General features: G+C 45.0%; 1 protein-coding gene across 1 annotated transcript in view; it reads left to right on the top strand.

Moving 5' to 3' along the window:
• Positions 1–25600, top strand: part of IQCH (IQ motif containing H) — a 284802-nt gene that overhangs the window by 21010 nt on the left and 238192 nt on the right. The window contains exon 5 of the mRNA XM_077469103.1: positions 18149–18268. Within this exon, the coding sequence (XP_077325229.1) occupies positions 18149–18268 (120 nt within the window). The remainder of the gene's footprint in view (positions 1–18148; positions 18269–25600) is intronic.

Genomic DNA, 25600 nt, shown 5'->3' with positions numbered 1-25600 from the left:
GATGAAAGGCTGCTGATCACTCAGGTCTGTTCTGAGCACAGAGCAGTGGTTGTCAGTCAGCGGGCTCTATACTCTGTCCCTCCAGCGCTCACTAGAGCACCGGGCTGTGGAGGGGGGGGCGGGAGAAGCTGTTTCGTGACCTCTGCGTCACACTGAGAATCCTGAGCCAGCTGCTGGTCAGACATCTGGGCAGATCCCAACATTATTGTCAGGATCCCTGCAGAGCCTGGACCGCTTCTGTGACGCCAGCCGACAGCTGACTTAAGCCTGCGCTGTTGGCTGAATCTGGGTCACAGGAGCAGTATGAAAAGAGCTTTGGCCATAATTCCCCTTTAAAGTGTATTTCTACTTTTGTTGAGGGAAAAACCTTCAGCACAATCAATGTACATTGGAGGGATTTTAACAACTTGAGCCCCGGAAGGTTTTACCCCCTTAAAAACCAGGCCATTTTTTGCGATTCGGCACTGCGTTACTTTAACTGACAATTGTGCGGTTTGGCAACGTTGTACCCAAACAAAATTGACGTCCTTTTTTCACCACAAATAGAGCTTTCTTTTGCTGGTATTTGATCACCTCTGCGGTTTTTATTTTTTGCGCTATAAACAAAAAAAAAAAGCGACAATTTTGAAAAAATATATATATATATATTCTTTACTTTCTGCTATAATACATATCCAATAATAAAAAATACATTTAGGCCAATATGTATTCTGCTACATATTTTTAGTTAAAAAAATCCCAATAAGCATGTATTGATTGGTTTGCGCAAAAGTTATAGCGTCTACAAACTATGGGATATATTTATGGCTTTTTGTTTTTATTACTTGTAATGGCGATCAGTGATTTTTAGCGGGATTGCGACATTGCGGCGGACAGATCGGACACCTAGCTGACACTTTTGACACTTTTTCGGGAACCAGTGACATTATTACATTGATCAGCGCTTAAAAATATGCATCGGCAAAGTATAAATGGCACCGGCAGGGAAGAAGTTAAAGCGGGAGTCCGCCGTTTGTTTGTTTTTTAAAAGCCAGCAGCTACAAATACTGCAGCTGCTGACTTTTAAAATAGTGACACTTACCTGTCCAGCGCGCCCGCGATGTCGGCACCCGAAGCCGATCTCTCGATCGTCTCTCGGGTGCTGCCGCCGCCATCTTGGGTATGGGAATCAGGAAGTGGAGCCTTTCAGCTTCATTTCCCGGTTCCCTACTGCGCATGCGCGAGTTGCGCTGCGCAATAAGGATGGTCCCCGCTGTCTCTGGGATCCGTGTGTTTCCCAGCAGGCAGCGGGGGACTTTCGGAAAGGGGCGTAGATTCTGCGGAAAGGGGCGTACCTTCTGCAGAATCTACGCCGGAAGTGGGCGCAGATACCTGTACTGTACAGGTACCTGCACCCCCTCCCCCCTGAAAGGTGCCAATTGTGGCGCCGGAGGGGGGGGGGGGGGAGGATTCCAATGAGCGGAAGGTCCACTTTAGGGTGGACCTCCGCTTTAACATCAGGAGCGATCAAACGGTTAACAGTGTTCCCTCAGTGTGTTTCTAAGGCTGGATTCACACTTATGCAGTTTTAGTGCTTTTTGCATTTTTCAGATTTGCACTACAGTCGATTTAACATGGTTTCCTATGGAACACGTTCTGTAGTGCAAATATGCAAAAAGCACTAAAAATGCCATAGGTGTGAATCCAGCATAACTGTGTGGGGGGATGGGCTCACTGCATGGACACTCTGATCCATATTCCTGATTAGCAGGGACACTAGATCAGACAGCATGGTGGTCTGCTTGATTACATTGGCAAACCGCCGTTCTGTCTCTGCGGGGAGTGAATGGGGGGTGGCCACAGGGGGGAGCCAATCAGCGGGTCCTGTGGACGTCACGTCTGCTCTGTTGTTTTCCACCGTCTTCTTGAGGATTCTAGAATCGTAGTGGGAGGAAGAACAGGACATGCAGCCTGAACAATTATGGAACGCCAGCCAATCCCTGGGGAGGTGTGCCCAGAAGGTGGAGGAAGAGCTCCTAAATAGTGTTGAGTAACAGGTGCAGGTTTCCTGGATCCAGTCCTGCTGGAGGGGACCCCCTTGTGGAGGGGCTCTGCCACTGGGGCAACTTTCTGGAAGGATCCGTGAGGAGGACACCGAGGTCCTAGTTAGGCTTAGCTGAGAACCAACAATCAAGTTGGGTTTGGAGAAGCTCACTGGAGAAAGTCAAAAGGAAGTTGGTTGGTAACAGTCTAGCTGCCTATGGTGGTGTGAGTCTACATCTCCTTCACTAGGAAGAGCCCGGTGCAGGAGGCAAATGATGAGCCTGTGGTTGCTAGCAAGCGACCCCATTGCTGAGGAATTTGTGACTTTGGGGTTAATTTACTTGGGCCCCTCTCACACAGGCTTTTCGATCAGGTCCGCCTGTCCGATTTTCTGGTGGACCTGATCAGAACCTCCATTCAACCCTATGGAGCAGCGGATGTCAGTGGCGTCATGTCCGCTCACACCCGCTGCTATCCGATCCTCTCCGCCAAAACCAGACGGATGGGGACCCTATTTTCCATCCGTCTGGCGGATCAGATCAGAAGAAAACAGACAGGCGGTATGTTTTAATGCGATCTTTCCATAGAGGAGAGCGGAATTCTGACGGGTCCGTCTCAGCACAGTGAGCAGACACGGACCTGTCATTCGCCTGCTCAGCGGGGAACAGAGGATCGATCCCTCGCTGAGCAAAGCGGAGTCCGCTGGGCGTGACCGCCGCCGTGTAAAAGAAGAGTGCAAAATCTGGTGCAGCTGTACATGGTAGCCAATCAGCTTTTAACTTCAGCTTGTTTAATTAACCCTCCTGACGGTATTCCCGAGTCTGGCTCGGGGTGGAATTTTTATATCAAAAGCGGTAACCCCGAGCCAGACTCGGGACCGCATCGCTGGATACAGGAGGACGTTTACTTACCTTCTCCCTTGGATCCAGCGATGGCCCCGCGCTGTACGAGCGAGCCGTGTCTCGCTCGATCTATCACGGAGCCGAGCTCCGTTCCCTGCGAGCGTTGCGACGCACGGGGACGGAGATCGGCGCCAAATTCGAAAAGTGAAACACTCACTATACATAACAGTATAATGTAATCTTACAGATTACATTGCTGTATGTAAATGTTTCACATCCCCTTTGTCCCTAGTGGTCTGCTCAGTGTACTGCATGCAGTTTTATATAATAAAAACTGTTCTTTCTGCCCGGAAACTGGAGATTGTCCATAGCAACCAAACTGTCCCTTTACATCAAAAATGATTTTAGACCAACTAGAAAACAGCGATAATAAATTGGAATCACTTGCAGAATTGAGCGATAGCGATTTGTGGGGAGATCCGTCATAAAATATTGAAAAGTAATGACAGTGACAATTCTGCAACTGAGCAAATTTCAGTGTTTTTGATTTGATTACATTATTGAATAATTTTTATTATTGTTATATTATTATTTGGTATAATTATTTATAGTTATTTATTATATTATAATTTATGATTGAATTTTTCAAACTTTATCCTACCCGGGATGTCTGCTAGACTCTGGTTTGGACAGATTTAAGAGAGTTATTGCTAAGAATTACAGGACTACAATATAAAACACCAAATTTTCATGCAAAATAATTGTACCGCTTTTAGCACCTAAAATCCGAAATAATCGTACCGCCAGGGAGGTTAAAGTGATTGTAGAGGTAAAAATGTTTTTAAAAAAAAATAACTTACCTCCACTGTGCAGCTCATTTTGGCCCCGAACCTGCTCTTCTGGGGTCCCTCAGCGGCTCTCGCGACTCCTCCCCACATCTGATAACCCCCTGGGAGAAGCGCTTCCCTGAGGGGGTTACCTTGTGGGTGTGCTCCCGAGTCCAGCATCCGGCGTCCATAGAGGCGGAATGCAGAATGCAGCCCCGCCCCCCGGCGCTCGTGTCATTGAATTTGATTGACAGCAGCGGGAGCCAATGGCTGCGCTGCTATCCATCTATCCAATCAACAGCTGAGAACTCCAGGCAGAGAGACCGCGCGTCCTCATGGGTCAAGTTCAGGTAATTAAAGGGGGGGGGGCTGGGGGGGCCGGTCGCTGCCAGGTGTTTTTTCACCTTAATGCATAGGCTGCATTAAGGTGAAAAAACACGAACATTTACAACCTCTTTAAGCTATGACAATAAAACCCGGAAGCTGATTGGCTACCATGCAGAGCTGCACCCGATTTTGCACGCTCCACTTTTAGTAAATCAACCCCCTTTGTGCAGCTTTGAGGCTCTGGAAGGAGTACAGGTCACCCTCAGCATAGGGATCCTATGGGACATTCAGTGTGTGCAGTGCAGCCAGAAATTGAGGAGTCCTCAAGTTATCCAGTTTTCAGGGTATCTCCCTCTCCCTATCCCAGTTCATCGTTCTAAAAAATAAATAAATAAATAAAAGCCCCTGAACTGTTCTTTGGAGCCAGTGGAAGAATGGAGGAAATGCTGTGTGCCTGGCTGTGTGTGCTCTGAGGGGGGAAATGGGACCAAAATTTCCAGCGGTTCCTTAGGGTGTTCGCTACATATGAACATTTTGGGAGGTTGTGGAATGGAGGTAAGTATGCCCTGGGGGGAGGGGTGGGGGGGTACATTTAGGTTGTGGGGGTCAGGAGATTTATGCATTTGGGATGGATTTAAAAAAGGAGTGAAATGACCAAACCACAATCATAATGCTGCTTTTTTTTTAGAGAAATAAGCCCGCGATATTTATTGAGCATATCGTTGCGTTTTTCAAATGTGCTGATTGCGTTGGGACTCTATAAGGGGCTTATACAGCAGTCTACTGATCATACCATGGACACGCCCAGTAGGTCCATTAGGCTCGATTCACACTGCCGCGAGTTGGGATCCGACTCGTGAGACAACCACAAGTCGCATGACGTGTGAAATCCAATGTTAGTCAATGAGAGCTCTCTCAATTAGCACTACTGAAGTCACTCCGACTTTAGAAAAGGTTCTGGTACTACTTCAAGGCGACTTCTCTCCGATTTGTGCCCAGAGACTTTAACCCCTTGCCGCCGAGCGTACCCAGATGTGCGTACTCGGCTTCCGGGGGTTATACCGGGATGATTCCCGCACCTGCAGGCATCATCCCGGTACCGTTTTTCTGAGCGGGCGATTGGCTTTCCAGCCATAACAACCGATGCGGCTAAAAGCCGCTCGGCTGTTATGCTGTAGGAGTGGGAGGGGACGCCCCCCTCCCCCTCCCGCTGCCTCCCGCCGCTCTTACCGGTGCTCCTGTTCAATCGGGAGCACCGATGCACGATCCGCCGCTTCCAGCGGCTAGGGAGGGACTGGAATGAAGCCGTTAGCGGCTTCGTTCCAGTCTCCTAATTGTAAACACGGAAGCGACGACATTCCAGCCCCCTCCTTAGCAACCAGCTATTTACGGTGTCAAAAAAAAAAAAAACGCGAAACGCAAATTGTGCCAAAATCGAGTTACAAAATGTGGTTTTGGATGCGGGTCCATTTAATTTTATTACATGCAAAACGCTGCATTTTGCGGGAAAAAAATCCCCGACCCTTTCCAAAAACGTCACAAAAATGCATTGATGATGCATTATGTTCCATAGGAACCCATGGCAAAAAAAATTCCTGCATTTCTGCAAAATGCATCAAATAAGGCATTAGTGTGTATCGAGCCTAACTAATGATTAATGACGTCACTTCCGGTTTACTTGGCTGCCAATGGCGCTGGATTTAAAAATATATACACTATTCAGAATCGCCGAAAACAGCGATCTGAATACATTGAAGTGTAAAGGAGGGGTGGGGGGGTCTTTTAGACCCCCCATCCCTCCATAAAGAGTACCTGTCACCACCTATTACTGTCACAAGAGATGTTTACATTCCTTGTGACAGCAATAAAAGTGATCAAAAATTTTTATTTAAAAAAAAATAAAAATAAACAATTTCTTAATTTTAACCACTTCAATACAGGGCACTTAAACACCTTCCTGCCCAGACCAATTTTGAGCTTTCAGCGCTGTCGCACTTTGAATGACAATTGCGCGGTCATGCTACACTGTACCCAAATGAAATTTTTATCATTTTTTTCCCACAAATAGAGCGTTCTTTTGTTGGTATTTGATCACCTCTGCGGTTTTTATTTTTTGCGCTACAAATAAAAAAATACCGAAAATTTTGAAAAAAAAAATGTTTTTTTTTGTTTCAGCTTCAAAACTTTGTAAATAAGTACGTTTTCTCCTTCACTGATGGGCACTGATGGGGCTACACTGATGGGCACTGATAAGGCGGCACTGATGGGCACCAATGATGTGGCACCAATGAAGAGGTGGCATTGATGGACACTGATAGGCGGCACTGATAGGCGGCACGGATGGGCGACACGGATGGGCGACATGGATGGGCGACACGGATGGACACTGATAGGTGGCACAAATTGGCACTGATAGCTGGCATGGATTGGCATGGATCAATTGCCTATAGGGCGGGCGGCAAGTGGTTAAATTAAATAAAATAAATAAGAAAAAAAAAATTTAAAGCGCCGCAAGCTCGCGCAGCAAAGAAAACGCATACGGAGGTCGCGCCTGCATATGTTCAAATTACACATGTGAGGTATTGCCGCGATCGTCAGAGCGAGAGCAATAATTCTAGCACTAGACCTCCTCTGTAACTCTAACCTGGTAACAGGAAAAAAAAATTAAAGCATCACCTATTGATATTTTTAGGTACTGTAGTTTGTCGTCATTCCACGAGTGCGTGCAATTATAAAGTGTGACATGTTTGGTATCTATTTCCTCGGCGTACCATCATCTTTCACATTATGCAAAAAAATTGGGCTAATTTTACTGTTTCGTTTTTTAAAAATGAATGAAAGTGTCCCTTTTCCCAAAAAGTGGCGTTTAAAACACTGCTGCACGAATACCATGTGACATAAAATATTGCAACAATCGCCATTTTATTCTCTAGAGTCTCTGCTACAAAAATATATGTTTGGGGGTTCCAAGTAATTTTCTAGCAAAAAATATGGATTTTAACTTGTAAACACCAAATGTCAAAAATAGGCGTAGTCATGAAAGGGTTAATGGAATCCAACATTACAGGAAGATTACCCAGGCATTCCCTGCAGTGTAGACCCCTCCCTGGCTTCAAAGCTGCATCAAATTAGTACTCAAGTCGCCAGCAAATCGCCAGGAAGTCGCCCCGTGAGTGGCACAACTTTCAGGTCGCAGTAGTGTGAACTTCTACTAAATTTTTGGATTGCGAAAGGATACCCCTGCAAAAGGAAAGGGGCATAGAAACTGCATGCTGCACGATGAAAGTACCAATCAATTGGCCTCCATTATCCACCTGTTTTGTTTTATTTTTTTTCTAAACATATTGGGGACATTTATTAATTCTTGCACACAGAAAGGCCATGCTAGACAGGAGCAGTGAGACAGACTTATATCTATAGGATTGTGACTTGATTAATTCGCACAGCTGTCACGTATAACCACCGTAATCTGTTACAATATGTGTATATCCTGTCATCATCGGCGCCATCTACTGGCTATTATGCAGAATGTTTCTGAGATGCTTCAATCTGGAAAATACTGCATTATGGTCTTTAGATGGAGCTGACAATATTATTAAACACATTACTGGGATTGTTTATGACAACTGTGCATACTTTTTTTTTTATATATTAATCATTTTTACTATACAAAAAAAAAAAAATGGTCAAATACAATGTGAAGATCTTAAGACATCAAGCTATGTCTTTACAAGCTGACTTCAATGCGCTGTTTAATTGGGCGACTATGTGGCAGATGAGGTTTAATGTTGATGAATGTAAAGTTATGCACTTGGGGGCTAATAATATGCATGAATCATACATACTAGGGGGAGTACAACTGGGGGGATCCATAGTGGAGAAGGATCTGGGGGGGTTTTGGTAGATCATAAGCTCAATAATAACATGCAATTCCAAGCTACGGTTTGCAAAGTGGCGTGGACTCCAGAGAGAGAGATATCATTTTGCCCCCCTGTACAAATCATTAGGCTCGATTCACACTAATGCGTTATTTGATGCATTTTGCAGAAAGGCAGGAATTTTTTTGCCATGGGTTCCTATGGAACATAATGCATCATCAATGCATTTTTGTGGCATTTTTTGAAAGGCTCGGGAACTTTTTTCCCGCAAAATGCAGCGTTTTGCATGTAATAGAATTCAATGGACCCGCATCCAAAATGCAAGTACCGCATTTTTTTTAACGTGATTTTGCCACAATTTGCGGTTTGCGTTTTTTTTTATACATTTCTTTTTTTTTACACCGCGTCCTTAACAACCGATGAGTCATCAGCTGTCAGCTGGCTTGCCGCTCAATGTAAAAAAAAAAATAAAATGCTGGCTAAAAAAAAAAGTTAAAAAAAAAGCATGGGGTCCCCCCCCAGGTCCATACCAGGCCCTTGGGTCTAGTATGGATTCGGAGGGGGCCCCCACACACCAAAATAAAAATGGCGCGGGGGTCCCCCCAAAATCCATACCAGACCCTTATTTGAGCATGCAGCCCAGCAGGTCAGAAAAGAGAGGGGACGAGCTTCCCCCCCCCCCCGAACCATAGCAGGCCGCATGCCCTCAATATGGGGGGGATGGGTGCTTTTGGGGCAGGAGGAGCTCTGCGTCCCCCCACCTCAAAGCACCTTGCCCCATGTTGATGGGGACAAGAGCCTCTTCCCAACAAACCCTTGCCTGGTGGTTGTTAGGGTCTGCGGGGGGCTTATCAGAATCTGGAAGCCCCCTTTGACAAGGGGACCCCCAGATCCCGGCCCCCAGCCTATGTGAATGAGTATGGGGTACATTGTACCCCTACCTGTTCACAAAAAAAAAGTAGTGTAGTGTTAAAAAATACAATAGACAGTTTTTGACAAGTCTTTTATTAAAAATCTTCTTCTTCTTCTTCTCCGCTTCTTCCTCCGGTCTTCCTCCATCTTCTCCCGCATTTTCCTTGTCAAAAAGATTTTATTGAACATACAACAGAGTATTTGACAATAGGTTTAGTGTATAACATACAACTGAAGTAATGAAGCTCAGAGTTATATTTCTCCTGCATTTTATTCCTTCGGTCTTCTCCTTCTCACCCTCCTTCTTCTTCCACTCTGCTTCTGTCTTCTTTTTGAGGTGTTCTTCTTCTTCCTCTGCCGCGGCTCCATCCGACGACCCTCCTCCGATTCTGCATCCCGCTAATCTGTCGGCACCGATGTCCTGCACTGTTCTTACTGAACAATGGGGGCGTGGCAATTGTATTCCGTCACCCAGAGGCCACGCCCCCTTGTGACATCAGCGCCCTGTGCATGATGGGTCCGTGATGTCACAAGTGTCCGCACACAGTTGCTAGTGATGCTGTTAACCTGTTAAAAAGGGTTTAACCCTTGTGTACGATTGAATGAATATTCTTGTCAATTTTCACTGGTTAAAGAAGTGTCCTGGGGACACTGAGCCAAGGAACAGCGTTAAACTATAAGAGGGAAGTGCTCAGATGGCGTAATTACCCTCTAAATTTACTGGCATTAGAGGAGGTAATAACATTTTACATTTTTTGCAAATTTTGCTTTTGATGGATTTATCTGCACCTTTAACCACTTAAGGACCGCCTCCCGCCAATGTTCGTCGGCAGAATGGCAAGGCTGGGCACAAGCACATACAGGTACGTTGCTTTTTAAGTGCCCAGCTGTGGGTCGGGAGCATGGTCCTGAGCTCCGTGACATGATTGCCGCTGGTGTCCCGCGATCGGGTCACAGAGTTGAAGAACGAGGAGAGGTCTGTGTAAACAAACCTCTCCCCGTGCTTACTAGTGTGGCTGTCACCGATCGTCTCTTCCCTTTTATAGGGAAAGACGATCAGTGACATTACATGCCAGGCCACGCCCCCCTACAATAAAAAAAAAAACACATAACGTCATACATAACACTACACTGCCCCCTAGAGGTTATCTCCTTCACTGCCAGTGTCATTTACACAGGAATCAGTGCATTTAAATAGCACTGATTGCTGTATAAATGACAATGGTCCCAAAAATGTGTCAAATATGTCTGATGTGTCCGCCATAATGTCGCAGTCACAATAAAAATCGCTGATCGCCGCCATTACTAGTAAAAAAAAAATTATTAATAAATGCTATAAAACTATCCCCTATTTTGTAAACGCTATAACTTTTGCGCAAACCAATCGCTCTATTTTTGTTTATAGCGCAAAAGATAAAAACCGCAGATGTGATCGAATATCACCAAAAGAAAGCTCCATTTGTGGTAAAAAATGGACGCAAATTTTGTTTGGGAGCCACGTCGCACGACCGCGCAATTGTCAGTTAAAGCGACGCAGTGCCGAATCGCAAAAAGGGGCCTGGTCCTTTGGCTACAAATTGGTCCGGGGCTTAAGTGGTTAAACTCCAATTCTGTACTCTTTGGGTATACTTTGTTCTGACACATCATGCCTACTTCCCTTCCACATCAGAAGATGCCCAACAGTGCCATCAGCACAGAACTGGCAGAAACCATTAGGACCCAGGTACACCCATCTACTGTCTGGAGACGTCTGGCCAAAAAGGGTCTTCATGGAAGAATTGCGGCCAAAACTCCACACCTCCGACATGGAAACAAGGCTAAGCGACTTAACTATGCAGGAAAACATAGGAACTGGGGTACAGAAAAATGGTAGCAGGTGCTCTGGACCGATGAGTCAAAATGTAAAATATTTGGCTGTAGAACAAGACAGAGGCAGTTTGTTGGTTGAAGGGCTGGAGAGCGGTACAATAATGAGTGTCTGCAGCCAACTGTGAAGCATGGTGGAGGATCCTTACAAGTTCGGGGCTGGATTTCTGCAAATGGAGTTGGAGATTTGGTCAGGAACAATGATGTCCTCAATGCTGAGAAATACAGGCAGATACTTCTCCATCATGCCATACCATCGGGGAGGCATGTGATCGGGCTCCAAATTTATTCTGCAGCAGGACAACCACCCCAAACACACAGCCAATGTCATTAACCACTTGTTTACCAGGCACTTAAACCCCCCTTCCTGCCCAGACCAATTTTCAGCTTTCAGTGCTGTCACTCTTTGAATGACAATTGCGCGGTCATCCTACAGTTTACCCAAATGACATTTTTATCATTTTTTTTTTTTTTGTTAACATTGATAGAGCTTTCTTTTGGTGGTATTTAACCACTTCCCGACCAGCGCACGACGATTTACGTCAACAGAATGGCACGGGCAGGCATATTGGCGTACAGGTACGTCCAATATTCGATGCCGCCCTGCCATCGATTATGAGACACTGATGAGCATTGATTGGCAGCACTGGTGGACATTGATGGGTGGCACTGTGGGCACTGGTAGTTGGCACAGTGGGCACTGGCAGCTGACACTGTTGGCAGAGATAATGCAGCCGCAGCTTTCTGTGTGAGGGATCGACAGAAGCCGGTGATCGGCTTTTTTTTCCCGTGAGGAAAAATAAAATACCGATTACCGAACTTCTGTTTACGTCACATGATCAGCCGTCATTGGCTGACAGCTGATCATGTGGTAAGGGCTCAGGATCAACCCCTTACTCAGATCTCTGATCAGCCAAGTCACATAGACTCGGTGATCACAGAGCGTGACCCTCAGGGTCGCGCAGACAGCGCTTGCTCGGGAGAGCGTCCATGGACACCCTCCGGGCAATTAAGGCCCATGCTGCAGCTGTCTTTTGGCTATAGCGTGGGCGGCAAGTAGAACAACCTTCAATGCAAAGAAGAACAAGGAGTCCTGGAAGTGATTTTTTGGTCCCCACAGAGCCCTGATCCCACCCATCATGGAGTCTGTCTGGGATGACACGAAGAGACAGAAGGATTTGAGGCAGCCGACGTCCACAGAAGATCTGCGCTTAGTTCTCCAAGATGTACATAGAACAACCTACCTGCGGAGTTCCTTCAAAAACTGTGCGCAAGTCTACCTAGAAGAACTGATGCTGGTATGAAGGCAAAGGGCGGTCACACCAAATATTGGATTTGGATTTTTCTTCTGGTCATTTACTTTCCATGTGGTTAATTGCTAAAAAATAAACAATTAACACTTCTATTTCTGAAAGCATTCTTCATTTGCAGCATTTTTTCACACCTGCCTAAAACTTTTGCACAGTATTATGTATACTTTTAAACATTTTATTTTTAGTATTGCGTATACTTTTAAACATTTTTTTTTTTTTAGGCATGTATAAAATCACTAAGATGAGTATAAAAACACAAAATTTTATATTTAAGAAGATCAAATGGTTCTTCTAAGATTTCATAGTGTATGGGCAGCTTTAGGATCATTACTAATTCTTTCTCAAGGCTTTTCATATTGCGGGGGGCGGGGGGGGAGGGGCTGTACACGGTTCCGTGTCAATGACCAGAACGCCATTAAGCTGACCCGTTTTTTTTACCGCCATCACCCACCCAGGGCACAGCGCTGCTTTCACGTCTTTACAGCTCCAAACCTCCAGCACCTGCTTAAAAATCCATATCCTGTGACGGAACGCGCACCTCATTTCTTATCGGAAAGGAAAGTGCTGCTTTACCAGCTGTTCCCAAGCATGGCACGCTGGCAGGAGCAGTCTTATTATTAACTAGTTGGGGTTCCAGCTGGGAAATTGCCACCTATAATTTGCCACCTTCTATCCTTCAAACAAGGTAAACCTCAGTTGGCTCAATAAAAGCCGAGTCCTGCTTATAAAATGGCGTGATTGAGTAAGCCGAAAGCCGCAGTCACCAGCTGCACCGCGCAGAGGTTCTCGTTACTAATCACTTTGGCCAATGCGTTTCTGGTTTGCCTGTAACGGGATGAATGTCGGAGGTTTGCAGCGTGATTTTGTATCTATTTCTACCTGAGGATGCCCATTTTGCTTGCAATGTCCTATATGAGAGGTCTCCAAACTGTGGCCCTTGGGGCAATATTTCATCTTCTTACACCAACAATGAAGCATAATTCCTTCCAACACCAACTAAGGGGCACAATTCCACCAATGATGGGACATGATTCCTCCCACCAGTGGCGGCTCATGCTCAAAATCTTTTGGTGTGGCATAAAGAAACTGAAAAATTCTGCAATGCTGCCACGGTGCCATCAATCACAGCCACTGTGCCCATCAAATGCTGCCACCGTGCCATCAAACGCTGCCACAGTGTAAAGAAACTGAAAAATTCAGGAAAAAAAAAACATCAATTGCAGCCACTGTGCCATGAAACGCAGCCACTGTGCCCATCAATTGTAGCCACTGTGCCCATCAATTGCAGCCACTGTGCCCATCAATTGCAGCCACTGTGCCCATCAAATGTGGCCACTGTGCCCATCAAACGCATCCACTGTACCCATCAAACGCAGCCACTGTGTCATGAAATGCTGCCACTGTGTCATGAAACGCTGCCACTGTGCCCATCAAATGCTGCCACTGTGCCATCAAAGACTTCCACTGTGCCATCAATCACAGCCACTGAGCCCATCAAAGGCTGCCACTGTGCCCATCAAACGCATCCACTGTACCCATCAAATGCAGCCACTGTGTCATGAAACGCAGCCACTGTGTCATGAAACGTTGCCACTGTGCCATCAAACGCTGCCACTGTGCCCATCAAATGCTGCCACTGTGCCATCAAATGCAGCCACTGTGCCCATCAATTGTAGCCACTGTGCCCATCAATTGCAGCCACTGTGCCCATCAAATGCTGCCACTGTGTCCATAAAATGCTGCCACTGTGCCATCTATCGCAGCCACTTTGCCCATCAAATGCTGCCACTGTGCCATCAAGCGCTGACACTGTGCCATCAAACGCTGACACTGTGCCAATCTATCGCAGCTACTGAGCCCATCAAAGGCTGCCACTGTGCCCATCAAACGACGCCACTGTGTCCTGAAACGCTGCCACTGTGCCCATCAAATGCTGCCACTGTGCCATCAAATGCCGCCAATGTGCCCATCGAATGCTGCCACTGTGCCCATGGACCTTTTTGGCTGCTTCTCTGATGAATGTTCTCCTTGCCCGGCCGGTCAGTTTAGGTGGACGGCCATGTCTTGGTAGGTTTGCAGTTATGCCATACTCTTTCCATTTTCGGATGATGGATTGAACAGAGCTCCGTGAGATATTTTTTATAACTTTAAACTTCTCCACAACTTTATCCCTGACCTGTCTGGGGTGTTCCTTGGCCTTCATGGTGCTGTTTGTTCACTAAGGTTCTCTAACAAACCTCCAAGGGCTTCACAGAACAGCTGTATTTATATTGAAATTAAATTACACACAGGCAGACTCTATTTACTAATTAGGTGACTTCTGAAGGCGATTGGCTCTACTAGATTTTAGTTAGGGGGTATCGGAGTAAAGGGGACTGAGTATAAATACACCCCACACACTTTTCACATATTTATTTGTAACAATATTTGAAAAACATTTATAATTTTCCTTCCACTTCACAATTATGCGCCACTTTGTGTTGGTCCATCACATAAAATCCCAATAAAATACATTTATGTTTTTGGTTGCAACATGACAAAATGTGGAAAATTGCAAGGGGTATATGAATACTTTTTTAAGGCACTGTAGTGTCGGATTGACCGCCGCAATATCAGTCCTGCTGATCGCTGCCATTACTAGTATTAAAAAATAAAAATAAAATTACAAATTAAAATTCCAGTCTATGTAGTTACATAGTAAGGTTGAATAAAGACACCAGTCCATCCAGTTCAACCTGAGTGAGTGTCTACTATTGTCCCTTTCCCTGTACATTACACACTCACATCAGTTCCTACCCTCAAGGAGCCCACAATCCAAGGTCCCCATTCATATACTAGGTACAATTTTGGACAGAAGCCAATTAACCTACCTGCATGTCATTGGATTGTGGGAGGAAACCAGAGTACCGGAGGAAACCCACATAGGCACAGGGAGAACATGCAAACTCCACGTAGGTAGTGTCGTGGTTGGGTATATACAATAGTTTGTAGACAATATAACAAGCAAACCAATCAATATACACTTATTGGGATTTTTTTTATTTTTTTTTTACCAAAGACATAGCAGAATACATTTTTTGCCAAAAATTAAGAGATTTGATATTTTTTTGTATGGTATATCTTTTATAGCAGAAAGTAAGAAATATTGTTTTTTGTTTTTTCAAACTTGTCGGCCTTTTTTCGTTTATAGCGCAAAAAAATAAAAAACTGCAGAGGATATTATTAAGTGTTCTTGCATAGCAACATATATATTATTATTATAGCCAAATTTACCACCCTATCTCCTCCCACATCTTTTACACTACATACACAGTAATATACCGAAATGGTCACGAAATATCGTCATTTTTGCCGCAACATTTGTCCCATAGGAATGAATGGAGAAATGTTCAAAACTAGAGTGGGAGGTGACAAAAGCTCTGAGGGGAATTATAGCTCCTCCCACACAGCTCTGAGGGGAATTATAGCTCCTCCCACACAATTCTGAGGGGAATTATAAGTAGTCCCACACAGCTCTGAGAATTATAGCTCCTCCCACACAGCTCTAAGGATAATTATAGCTCCTCCCACACAGCTCTGATGGGAATTATAGCTCCTCCCACACAGCTGTGAGGAGAATTATAGCTCCTCCCACACAGCTCTGATGGAAATTATAGCTCCTCCCACACAGCGGTGAGGAGAATTATAGCTCCTCCCACACAGCTCTGAGGGGAATTATAAGTAGTCCCACACAGCTCTGAGAATTATAGCTCCTCCCACACAGCTCTGATGGGAATTATAGCTCCTCCCACACAGATGTGAGGAGAATTATAGCTCCTCCCACACAGCTCTGATGGAAATTATAGCTCCTCCCACACAGCTGTGAGGAGAATTATAGCTCCTCCCACACAGCTCTGAGGGGAATTATAAGTAGTCCCACACAGCTCTGAGAATTATAGCTCCTCCCACACAGCTCTGATGGGAATTATAGCTCCTCCCACACAGATCTGAGGAGAATTATAGCTCCTCCCACACAGCTCTGAGGGGAATTATAAGTAGTCCCACACAGCTCTGAGAATTATAGCTCCTCCCACACAGCTCTGAGGATAATTATAGCTCCTCCCACACAGCTGTGAGGAGAATTATAGCTCCTCCCACACAGCTCTGATGGGAATTATAGCTCCTCCCACACAGCTGTGAGGAGAATTATAGCTCCTCCCACACAGCTCTGAGGGGAATTATAAGTAGTCCCACACAGCTCTGAGAATTATAGCTCCTCCCACACAGCTCTGAGGAGAATTATAGCTCCTCCCACACAGATCTGAGGAGAATTATAGCTCCTCCCACACAGCTGTGAGGAGAATTATAGCTCCTCCCACACAGATCTGAGGAGAATTATAGCTCCTCCCACACAGCTCTGAGGAGAATTATAGCTCCTCCCACACAGCTCTGAGGAGAATTATAGCTCCTCCCTCCTCCCACAGAGCTCTGAGGAGAATTATAGCTCCTCCCACACAGCTCTGAGGGGAATTATGAAATTAGGAAATTTGAAAGAAAAAAAAAAATTTTTGAAAAAAAAAATTGAAAAAAAATAATTTTAGAAAAAAAATTAAAATTTGAAGAAAAAAATAATTTTAGAAAAAAAATTCTAATTTGAAGAAAAAAAATAATTTTTGAAAAAATAAAATCATTTAAAAAAAATAATTTAAAAAAATCATTTATGAAAAAAAAAATCATTTTCAAAAAATAAATAAATCACTTAAGAAAAAAAAAAAAGATTTTTTTTCTAAAATATAGGTGGAGGCAAGAACAAACACTTCACACAATTTCCCCGGAAATTGTAGCTTTTCTAGTTATTATTATTATCATTATAGCCAAATTTACCACCCTTACTCCTCCCACAGCTTTTACACTACCTAGATTGTAATATACCGAAACATGCGGATTGTTCCCGATTGGTGCGCTATTACATTGTGGAACGTTTCACCGAATGGTTTAACATAATATCGTAATTTTTGCGTCTAAATTTGTCCCATAGGAATGAATGGCGAAATGTTCAAAACTAGAGTGGGAGGTGACAAAAGCTGACAACCCCATTATCAGCCAAAACATTATGACCACCCCATGATCAGCCAAAACATTATGTCCACCCCATGATCAGCCAAAACATTATGACCACCCCATGATCAGCCAAAACATTATGTCCACCCCATGATCAGCCAAAACATTATGTCCACCCCATGATCAGCCAAAACATTATGACCACCCCATGATCAGCCAAAACATTATGACCCCCCCAGTTACTCCGCCCACTCCAGTAGGTGGAGGCAAGAACACTTCTCACAATTTCCCCAGAAATTGTAGCTTTTCTAGTTATTATTATTGTACACAATTTTTATAGCGCCAACAGTTTACGCAGCACTTTACAATGTATGGGGGGGGGACAACACAATTACAAAACAGTTCAATACAAAAGGAACAGGGGGGCGTGGCTCATGGCGCTTACATTCTAAAGTGAGGAGGTGGTGGTACAAAAGGTAATAGCTGCAGGGAATGATTTGATGGGGGGGGGTGGCTCAGGGACAGTTAGGTGGGTGTGGGATTAAATACCATAAAAAGAAAGCTCTGTTTGTGGGGAAAAAATGATATAAGTGTAATTTGTGTACAGCATTGCATGACTGCGCAATAGGAAGTTAAGGTAACGCAGCGCCGTATCGCAAAAAATGTCCTGTTCACGAAGGGGGATAAATCTTCCAGAGGTCAAGTGGTTAATGTAAAGTTTTTGTTTCTTTGAGTTGATTCCTTTTCTCTATCTTTTTTGTAAACCGTTTTAGGAAAGCTTCATTGTCTTTTTAAGATCAAATCCATATTATTTTGATTTGTTTTTGCGGGGGCCCTTAAACAGAGTGGGGCCCATAAGCCTCTGCCTATTTGGTAATGGGGGACTGATCACCGTATATTTATATCCCTTGACATGGATCACAGTAGAATATTCGTTGTTCTTTTTTTTTTTGCCCTGGCACAGACATGTCTAGCTGGAGGTTCCTCCATTCAGCCTGGAGGTAACATGTGGCTGTGTTCTGTGCACGCTGTGCGTTGTGTATATATATGTATTGGAGCCCACAGTGTGCATGAAAACAGTATGCGATGGTGTGATAATCGTCGATCCCTCTCTGTTCCAGCACAAGCGAGTCTTCAGCACGCGCATCATCTGTAATCCGGAGAAGCCAACCCATCGTGACCTCCTGGACCAGAACTATGGGGTCAGCCTGCCTCTCATCAACTGCAAACCAAAAGCATCTGTAAGTCAGCCGGCTTTACTCAACTTTTATTTTCCACCGAAAAGGCTCAAGTACCATGTACCCTAAAGTGGACCTTCCGCTCATTGGAACCCTCCCCCCCCTCCAGTGCCACAATTGGCACCTTTCAGGGGGGAAAGGGTGCAGATACCTGTATAGTACAGGTATTTGCACCCACTTTCGGCATAGATATCCGCAGATTCTGCGGGTATTTACGCCACTTCCTGCGGGTCCCCCGTTGTCTGCTGGGAAACACACGGATCCCAGAGACAGCAGGGACCGTCCTTATTGCACAGCGCGACGCAGTAGGGAACCGGGAAATGAAGCCGCAAGGCTCCACTTCCTGATTCCCACACCGAAGATGGCGGCGGCAGCACCCGAGAGCCGATCGAGAGATCGGCTTCGGGTGCCGACATCGCGGGCATGCTGGGCGGGTAAGTGTCCATATTTTAAAAGTCAGCAGCTGCAGTATTTATAGCTGCTGACTTTTAGACCCCTTTCACACCACACCGCCCATAGCGTGGGCGGTAAAACGGCGCTATTTTTAGCGGTGTTTTACTGCTGGATTTGCGGCACATTTTGGCCGCTAGCGGGGAGCTTTTACCCCCCCCCCCCCGCTAGCGGCCGAGAAAGGGTTAAAACCGCCGGCAATACGCCGGAATAGCGGCGTTTTGCCGGCGGTATTACAGCGCTGTCCCATTGATTTCAATGGGGAGCAGCGGTGGAGGAGCGGTAAACACAAAGAAGCTGCTGGCAGGACTTTTCCCTGACGTCCTGCAAGCGCACCGCTGTAGTGTGAAAGCCCTCGGGGGGATTTCAGGTGCTATTTCTAACGCTATAGCGCCTGCAAAACGCCCTGGTGTGAAAGGGGTCTAAAAAACAAAAAACTGCGGAACTCCCGCTTTAAATAGTGTCAGAATTGCCTTCCATTTTAATCGCAGATATTTATATAAAGGCCACGTGCAAGGACAATAAAAAAATTGCACATGATTGGATGATGGAAGTCTACCCATTTACTAAGCTCTGGAGCAACTGCGTTTTTCGAAATGCACAGTCTATTTGCCCAATAAACAGACTGGAGCTTCTCAAATGGAGACTTTGAGAATCCTGTGACATCTTTACATCTCATTTTTTAATCTCCGGGGGGGAGGGGTTAACTAATCTTCAGGCCTAAAAAGTGCATTTTAACACATGCGCAAGAAATTGCAAAAAACGGCTCTGAAACATGTAGGGAAGGTATACTTGAAAATGGAAATAAAATAGAGATTTTTTTTTGATGTAGTGTAAAGACGTAAAGCAGGGTCCCATGAAAATCTAGGGCTCCTTCAGAGGTTGCTCGGGGGTTCCTTGAGAAATGAGCAATTTCTGCCTCTCAGATAAGTGTCCACTGACACCATTGATCTTTTTAGCTCTCTGTAAGGCCTGGTTCACACCTATGCGGGTTGCAGTTCGCGGTGTATTTCGCGTTTCTCAATTCACGCTTTTTGATCCATTGAAGTCTATGGAACCAAAAAACAGAAAAAAGTCCCTGGCCCTTTCCATAAAGTGCACAGATGTGAACTACATCCATAGAAAACCATGTTCAATGGACTGTAGTGTGTTTCTGCAAAACTGAAAAACGCACCAAAAAAAAAATGCAAAGGTGTGAACCAGGCCTAAGGCTGGATTCACACCTAATGGCATTTTTAGTGCTTTTTGCATTTTGCAGATTTGCACTATAGAACGTGTTCCATAGGAAACCATGGTAAATAGACTGCAGTGCACATCTGCAAAATGCAAACTGCACTAAAACTGCATAAGTGTGAACCAGGCCTTGGGGGGGGGGGGGGTAATTCAAGTGTAAGGAGCATTCTTCCCACTGACCATCACACTAAGGCTCGATTCACATCTATGCATGTTGCTTTTGCGCGTTTTTGCAGTGCTTTTTGCGGTGCTTGCCACATTTTTGGACACACGTTTTTGCCGCGATTGTACCACGTTTTTTTTTTTTTTTTTTTTTTTTTTTTTTTTTACACTGTGGTGCAACCAGATATATACAGTGAAAATAAATGGAAAAAAAAAAACGCAAAATGCAAATCGTGGCAAAATCGCCGTAAAAACGCGGTACTTGCGTTTTTGATGCAGGTCCATTGACTTCTATTACATGCAAAACGCTGCATTTTGCATGAAAAAAAGTCCTCGACCCTTTCGCAGAGGCACAAAAATGCATTAATGTGAACATGTTCCATAGGAACCCATGTTAAAAAAAATTCCTTGCATTTCTGCAAAATGCATCAAAAAAAAACGCGTTAGTGTGAATCGAGCCTAAGGCTGGATTCACACCTATGGCATTTTTAGTGCTTTTTGCATTTTGCAGATTTGTACTACAGTCCATTTATCATGGTTTCCTATGGAACACGTTCTGTTGTGCAAATCTGCAAAATGCAAAAAGCACAAAAAATGCCGTAGGTGTGAATCCAGCCTAATGCAGTTTTTCTCAACCTTTTTTCAGTCAAGGCACCCTTTAACATTCTCCAAAATCTCGAGGCACCCCATTCTAAAATGTCAAAAACGAAAACTAAAGCCTCGTACACACGAACGGATTTTCCGGCGGGAGTTGTGTGTGATGACAGGCTGTTGGCGGAAAATCCAACCATTTGTACGCTCCATCGGACAATTGTTGTCGGTTAGATTTTGCGAGCGTGTGTACACAAGGCCGTCGGACAAAAGTCCAAAGTGCAAACACGCATGCTCGGAAGCAAGGGGGAAGCGCTCGGTCTTGTAAACGAGCAATCGTAATGGAGAATTAAGATTTGTGATGTGGCAAATTATGAAATCTGGAAATGCAGCGCACAATTCTCTTCTTCTATAATGGGATAATAATGAAGCTGCTTTGCTGGTGATACTGATGGAGTTATTGCAAAACTAATTTTCAAAATTTTTCTAGTGATATCGTTTTTAAGATCAAAGATACAACTATGTTGGTGTCTCTTATCAATTTTACATTGTATTTTTTTAAATATAACTGCCGACTCCCAAACTGTCATTTGAAGTAAAACACACAGCCAAGTATTATTCTACACAATTGTTTTATTATGCATTAAAAAAAGAAAACAAATAAAATTAGACATGCTAACTGCCAATAGAACTTAACCAAAAAGTGCATTCTATGCATTGAAAAATATAGAAAATACACCAAATCAAATCGTTATTATTCAACCAAAAAATAAAATAAATGCTTCATGCATGTGTCCTGTTTCTTAGTATAGGGGGTCAGCAATGCCAAGAGTTGGTGAAAGCAGGGGTCCGTCATCCGGAAATAATTCCGAAAATCATCCGGATTATTCTCCTGGAGCTCCCGCAGCAAAGGCATATGACAGAATTGGTCACAATTAATAAAGCAACCAATTTTTGGTCCAAGAAATCCTCCTCCTCCTGTTCCTGGACCGGAATTGGGTCAAAGCAATAACTCCAAGGCCAATAATAAATAACATGTTATTTCCTCCGATTCCGCAACATGTCTGGTTGACGAACGGCCGTTCAGAAACATAATGAAAAGCGCAAAATGAAAAGCACAAATCAACACTCGCCAAACTTTTACTAACACGAAATTAACAGAAGGAGCCCAAAGGGTGGTGCTAAAGAGCTGAAAAACAATGTGGTACGTCACTACGTTCATATTTCTTGGCTGACAATTCCTTGTCGTTTGTATGCAAGACAAGTTTGGGCCAACCCCCTTCAGACAAAAGTCTGCGGTTTTGTTGGCCAACAATCCGATCGTGTGTACGAGGCTTAAGTTTTACATAACACAGGAACATCCGCACACATAGGACACCCAACGTTAGAGGTGATGTATTCTTCCAAAGCAAATATAGCTTTGTACACTGGTACTGACTAGTATTCCAATGTTTCTCTTCTCCCCCAGCTAATGTGACTCCCAGAGCTGTCGGAGAGGGGCAGGGCAGGGTCAAACAAGGATGCTATGCAGGTGCCTGACGTCCTCCTTATCATAGGTGTGCGCACACCCTAATCACCTTGCTTGGCTCAGATTCCCCCTGTTTAAACCCCTGATATTTCACCAAAGCCCCCTATCTGGGCTCCCCAAAAATTGTTAAGAAATATTTAATAAAAAAAAAAATTATAAAATTACAAAATAACATAATAGAAATAAAACCCACTGACATCCACTGCCCTACTGACACCGTCATATACACATATGTGTTTAAACTTTGAAGTGCACATCCTAATGCAATAGGCTGTGCACACCTATCCTCCTTTTCAACCAATGAGAGCATTGGTTGTTAGGATGCCGACAGCTAAAAAGTTGTAATGATGCACAATGAAAACCTGTACCCTTTGTGTAATTAAAAGGCAGGCTTGATCCACCTGCTGGCTTGTATACAATTTCTGAGCAATTTCTAGGCCTTTTGCCAAGGCACTCTTGAAGAAACCTAACGGCACCCCTTAAAAAAAAGGTGGCACTTTAACCACTTGCCGCCCGCCCTATAGGCAAATGATGGCTGCAAAGTGGTTTCAAAATCCTGACCAGACATCATAGGACATCCGGTAGCCCCCGTGGGCGCGCATCGCGGCGATCGTTGTTGCGGGGTGTCAGTCTGACACCCCGCGACTACGATCTCGGTAAAGAGTCTCCGACGGAGACTCTTTACCACGTGATCAGCCGTGTCCAATCACGGCTGATCACAGTGTAAATAGGAAGAGTCAGTGATCGGCTTTTCCTCACTCGCGTCTGTCAGACATGAGTAGATGAAAGCCGATCGGCTGCTCCTCTGACGGGGGGTCTGTGCTGATCGATTATCAGCACAGCCCCCCCCGAGGATGCCCACACTGGACCACCAGGGACGCCACCAGACCACCAGGGATGCCCAACACCAGGTATGCCACCCTAGACCACCAGGGATGCCAGTCAGTGCCCACAATGGATGCCAAGCAGTGCCCACAATGGATGCCAATCAGTGCCCACAATGGGCATCACTGTTTGGCATGCATTATTTTTTGGCACTGATTGGCATCCTTCAGTACAAAACAATGCAATACAATGTCGCCTATCAGTGCCCATCCGTGCCACCTATCAGTGCCCATCCGTGCCACCTATCAGTGCCCATCCATGCCAACTATCAGTGCCTATCCATGCCCATCTGTGCCACCTATCCATGCCCATTCATGCCGCCTATCCATGCCAATCGGTGCCAGCTATCAGTGCCAATTTGTGCCACCTATCAGTGTCCATCCGTGTCACCCATCAGTGCCACCTATCAGTGCCGCCTATCAGTGCCACATATCAGTGCCCATAAATGCCACCTCATCAGTGCCTTTCATTGGTGCCACCTCATCAGTGCCCATCAGTGTCGCCCTATCAGTGCCCGTCAGTGCAGCCCCATCAGTGCTCATCAGTGAAGGAGAAAACATACTTATTTACAGTTTTGAAACTGAAACAAAAAAACATTTTTTTTTTCAAAATTTTCGGTATTTTTTTATTTGTTTAGCAAAAAATAAAAACCGCAGAGGTGATCAAATACCACCAAAAGAAAGCTCTATTTGTGGGGAAAAAAATGATAAAAAATTTAATTTGGGTACAGTGTAGCATGACCGCGCAATTGTCATTCAAAGTGCGACAGCGCTAAAAGCTCAAAATTGGTCTGGGCAGGAAGGTGTTTAAGTGCCCCCCCGGTATTGAGGTGGTTAAGAGAGTTACTACTGGTGGTGCAACAAGGGCTTAACGACGGTTCGGACTTTATTGACCTCTTGGAGCATCATCACCTTTTAATACCTCAAGGACACATATGACATTTCAGATTCTGAGAAATTCCACCATCTCCAAATCCATCAACTGTTGGAATCCCTGCCAAAAAACCATGACAGGTCAACGACGGCAACGGCATTTGAAACCAGATGTCGGACGTCCCCCATAACCTGATGCCTCATCTCTTTATTATACTCTTCCATACTAAACAAATCTAACTCGCTGCTCCAACTGGGAAAGGGACTTTGGTACCATGCAAACTTCTTCGACTTGGGAAAAAATCCAGGAGGCGTCCTTCTCCCCCGGAATGTAACAACTTAAGAAAAACTCCTTCAAAGTCTTGTCCTGGTGGTATTTTACTCCAGCTAGAATTGCTAAATGCCTCCCTATTACCCTTCTACATGCTTTAGGACAGTGATGGCGAAACTTGGCTCTCCAGATGTTTTGGAACTACATTTCCCATGATGCTCAACTACACTACAGAGTGCATGAGAATCATGGGAAATGTAGTTCCAAAACATTTGGGGTGCCAAGGTTCGCCATCACTGCTTTAGGAGATGCTCAGACCTAGGAGACATGAAGCATATATGGTGGACATGCCCTAAGGTCAAACGACTGTGGATAAAAGTCTGTAAGATGGTGAATTTGGTGTTACATATACATTTACAAAAAGACCCTTGGGGGGTACTCCTACACAAACTGATAGCAGGAGCTACCAAGCGAGAGCGCACCCTTGTGACCCATATATTCTTAGCCATGGGACGATTACAAAAGTGTAGAAGGCGCCGATTCTGAACTTCGATGAAGTGAAAAGTTGTGTGCACGGTACCCTGATAAATAACGAATTGACGGCGATGCCAACCGACAGACATTACAAATTCTTACGTACCTGGCAGTCCTAGCTAGATTACTTCCCATCAACGCAACTGCCTATGTGCTTCCTGGAACTGTAATCTAATACCATGTGTTAATATACCCATAGTGAGCCTCCAGGACAGAGATGGCCTCCCCCCCCCCCTTTTTTTTCCCTCTCTCTTACCCCCTACTTCTTTTCCTTTTTCTTTTACCTTTCCATCTTTCTCCGCCCCAGTAATGGCTTTTTGCCCATGAATAAGAGCGGTACCTCTATTTGGTCCCATGGATGATTGTATTGTTCATTCTGGCTCCAGGGCCCCAAGTTGAAGGGCCCTTTTTGGAAACAAAGCACATCGCAGTTCCAAGCAGGGAACTGATAATTGATCATCTAACAATTGAATGTTGCTTGGACCTTGTGACAGACCTAGCTGGGACCGAGGCTCTTGGACGGGACTGAATGCGAGCCTCTTGCCTTGTGATTATGGGCCCTCGCATTTGGGGGAACGGTGCTCTTAGTGAGCTGTATGCCTGGGGACCCCTGAGGTGGTGGATTTGGCGGCGGCCTTGTGGCTCTCAGTCTTCTTGGGCAGCAGCATGGCCTGGATGTTGGGCAGGACACCTCCCTGGGCGATGGTGACACCGCCCAGCAGCTTGTCGAGCTCCTCGTCGTTGCGGACGGCCAGCTGGAGGTGTCGGGGAATGATGCGGGTCTTCTTGTTGTTGCGGATGGCGTTGCC

The sequence above is a fragment of the Lithobates pipiens genome, unplaced genomic scaffold, assembly GCF_037356315.1.
Source record: "Lithobates pipiens isolate NorthernLeopardFrog02 unplaced genomic scaffold, aLitPip1_a1.2 Scaffold_8, whole genome shotgun sequence".
Taxonomy (NCBI): domain Eukaryota; kingdom Metazoa; phylum Chordata; class Amphibia; order Anura; family Ranidae; genus Lithobates; species Lithobates pipiens.
The sequence above is the reverse complement of the archived record's forward strand: the minus strand, read 5'-3'. Positions and strand labels throughout refer to the sequence as shown.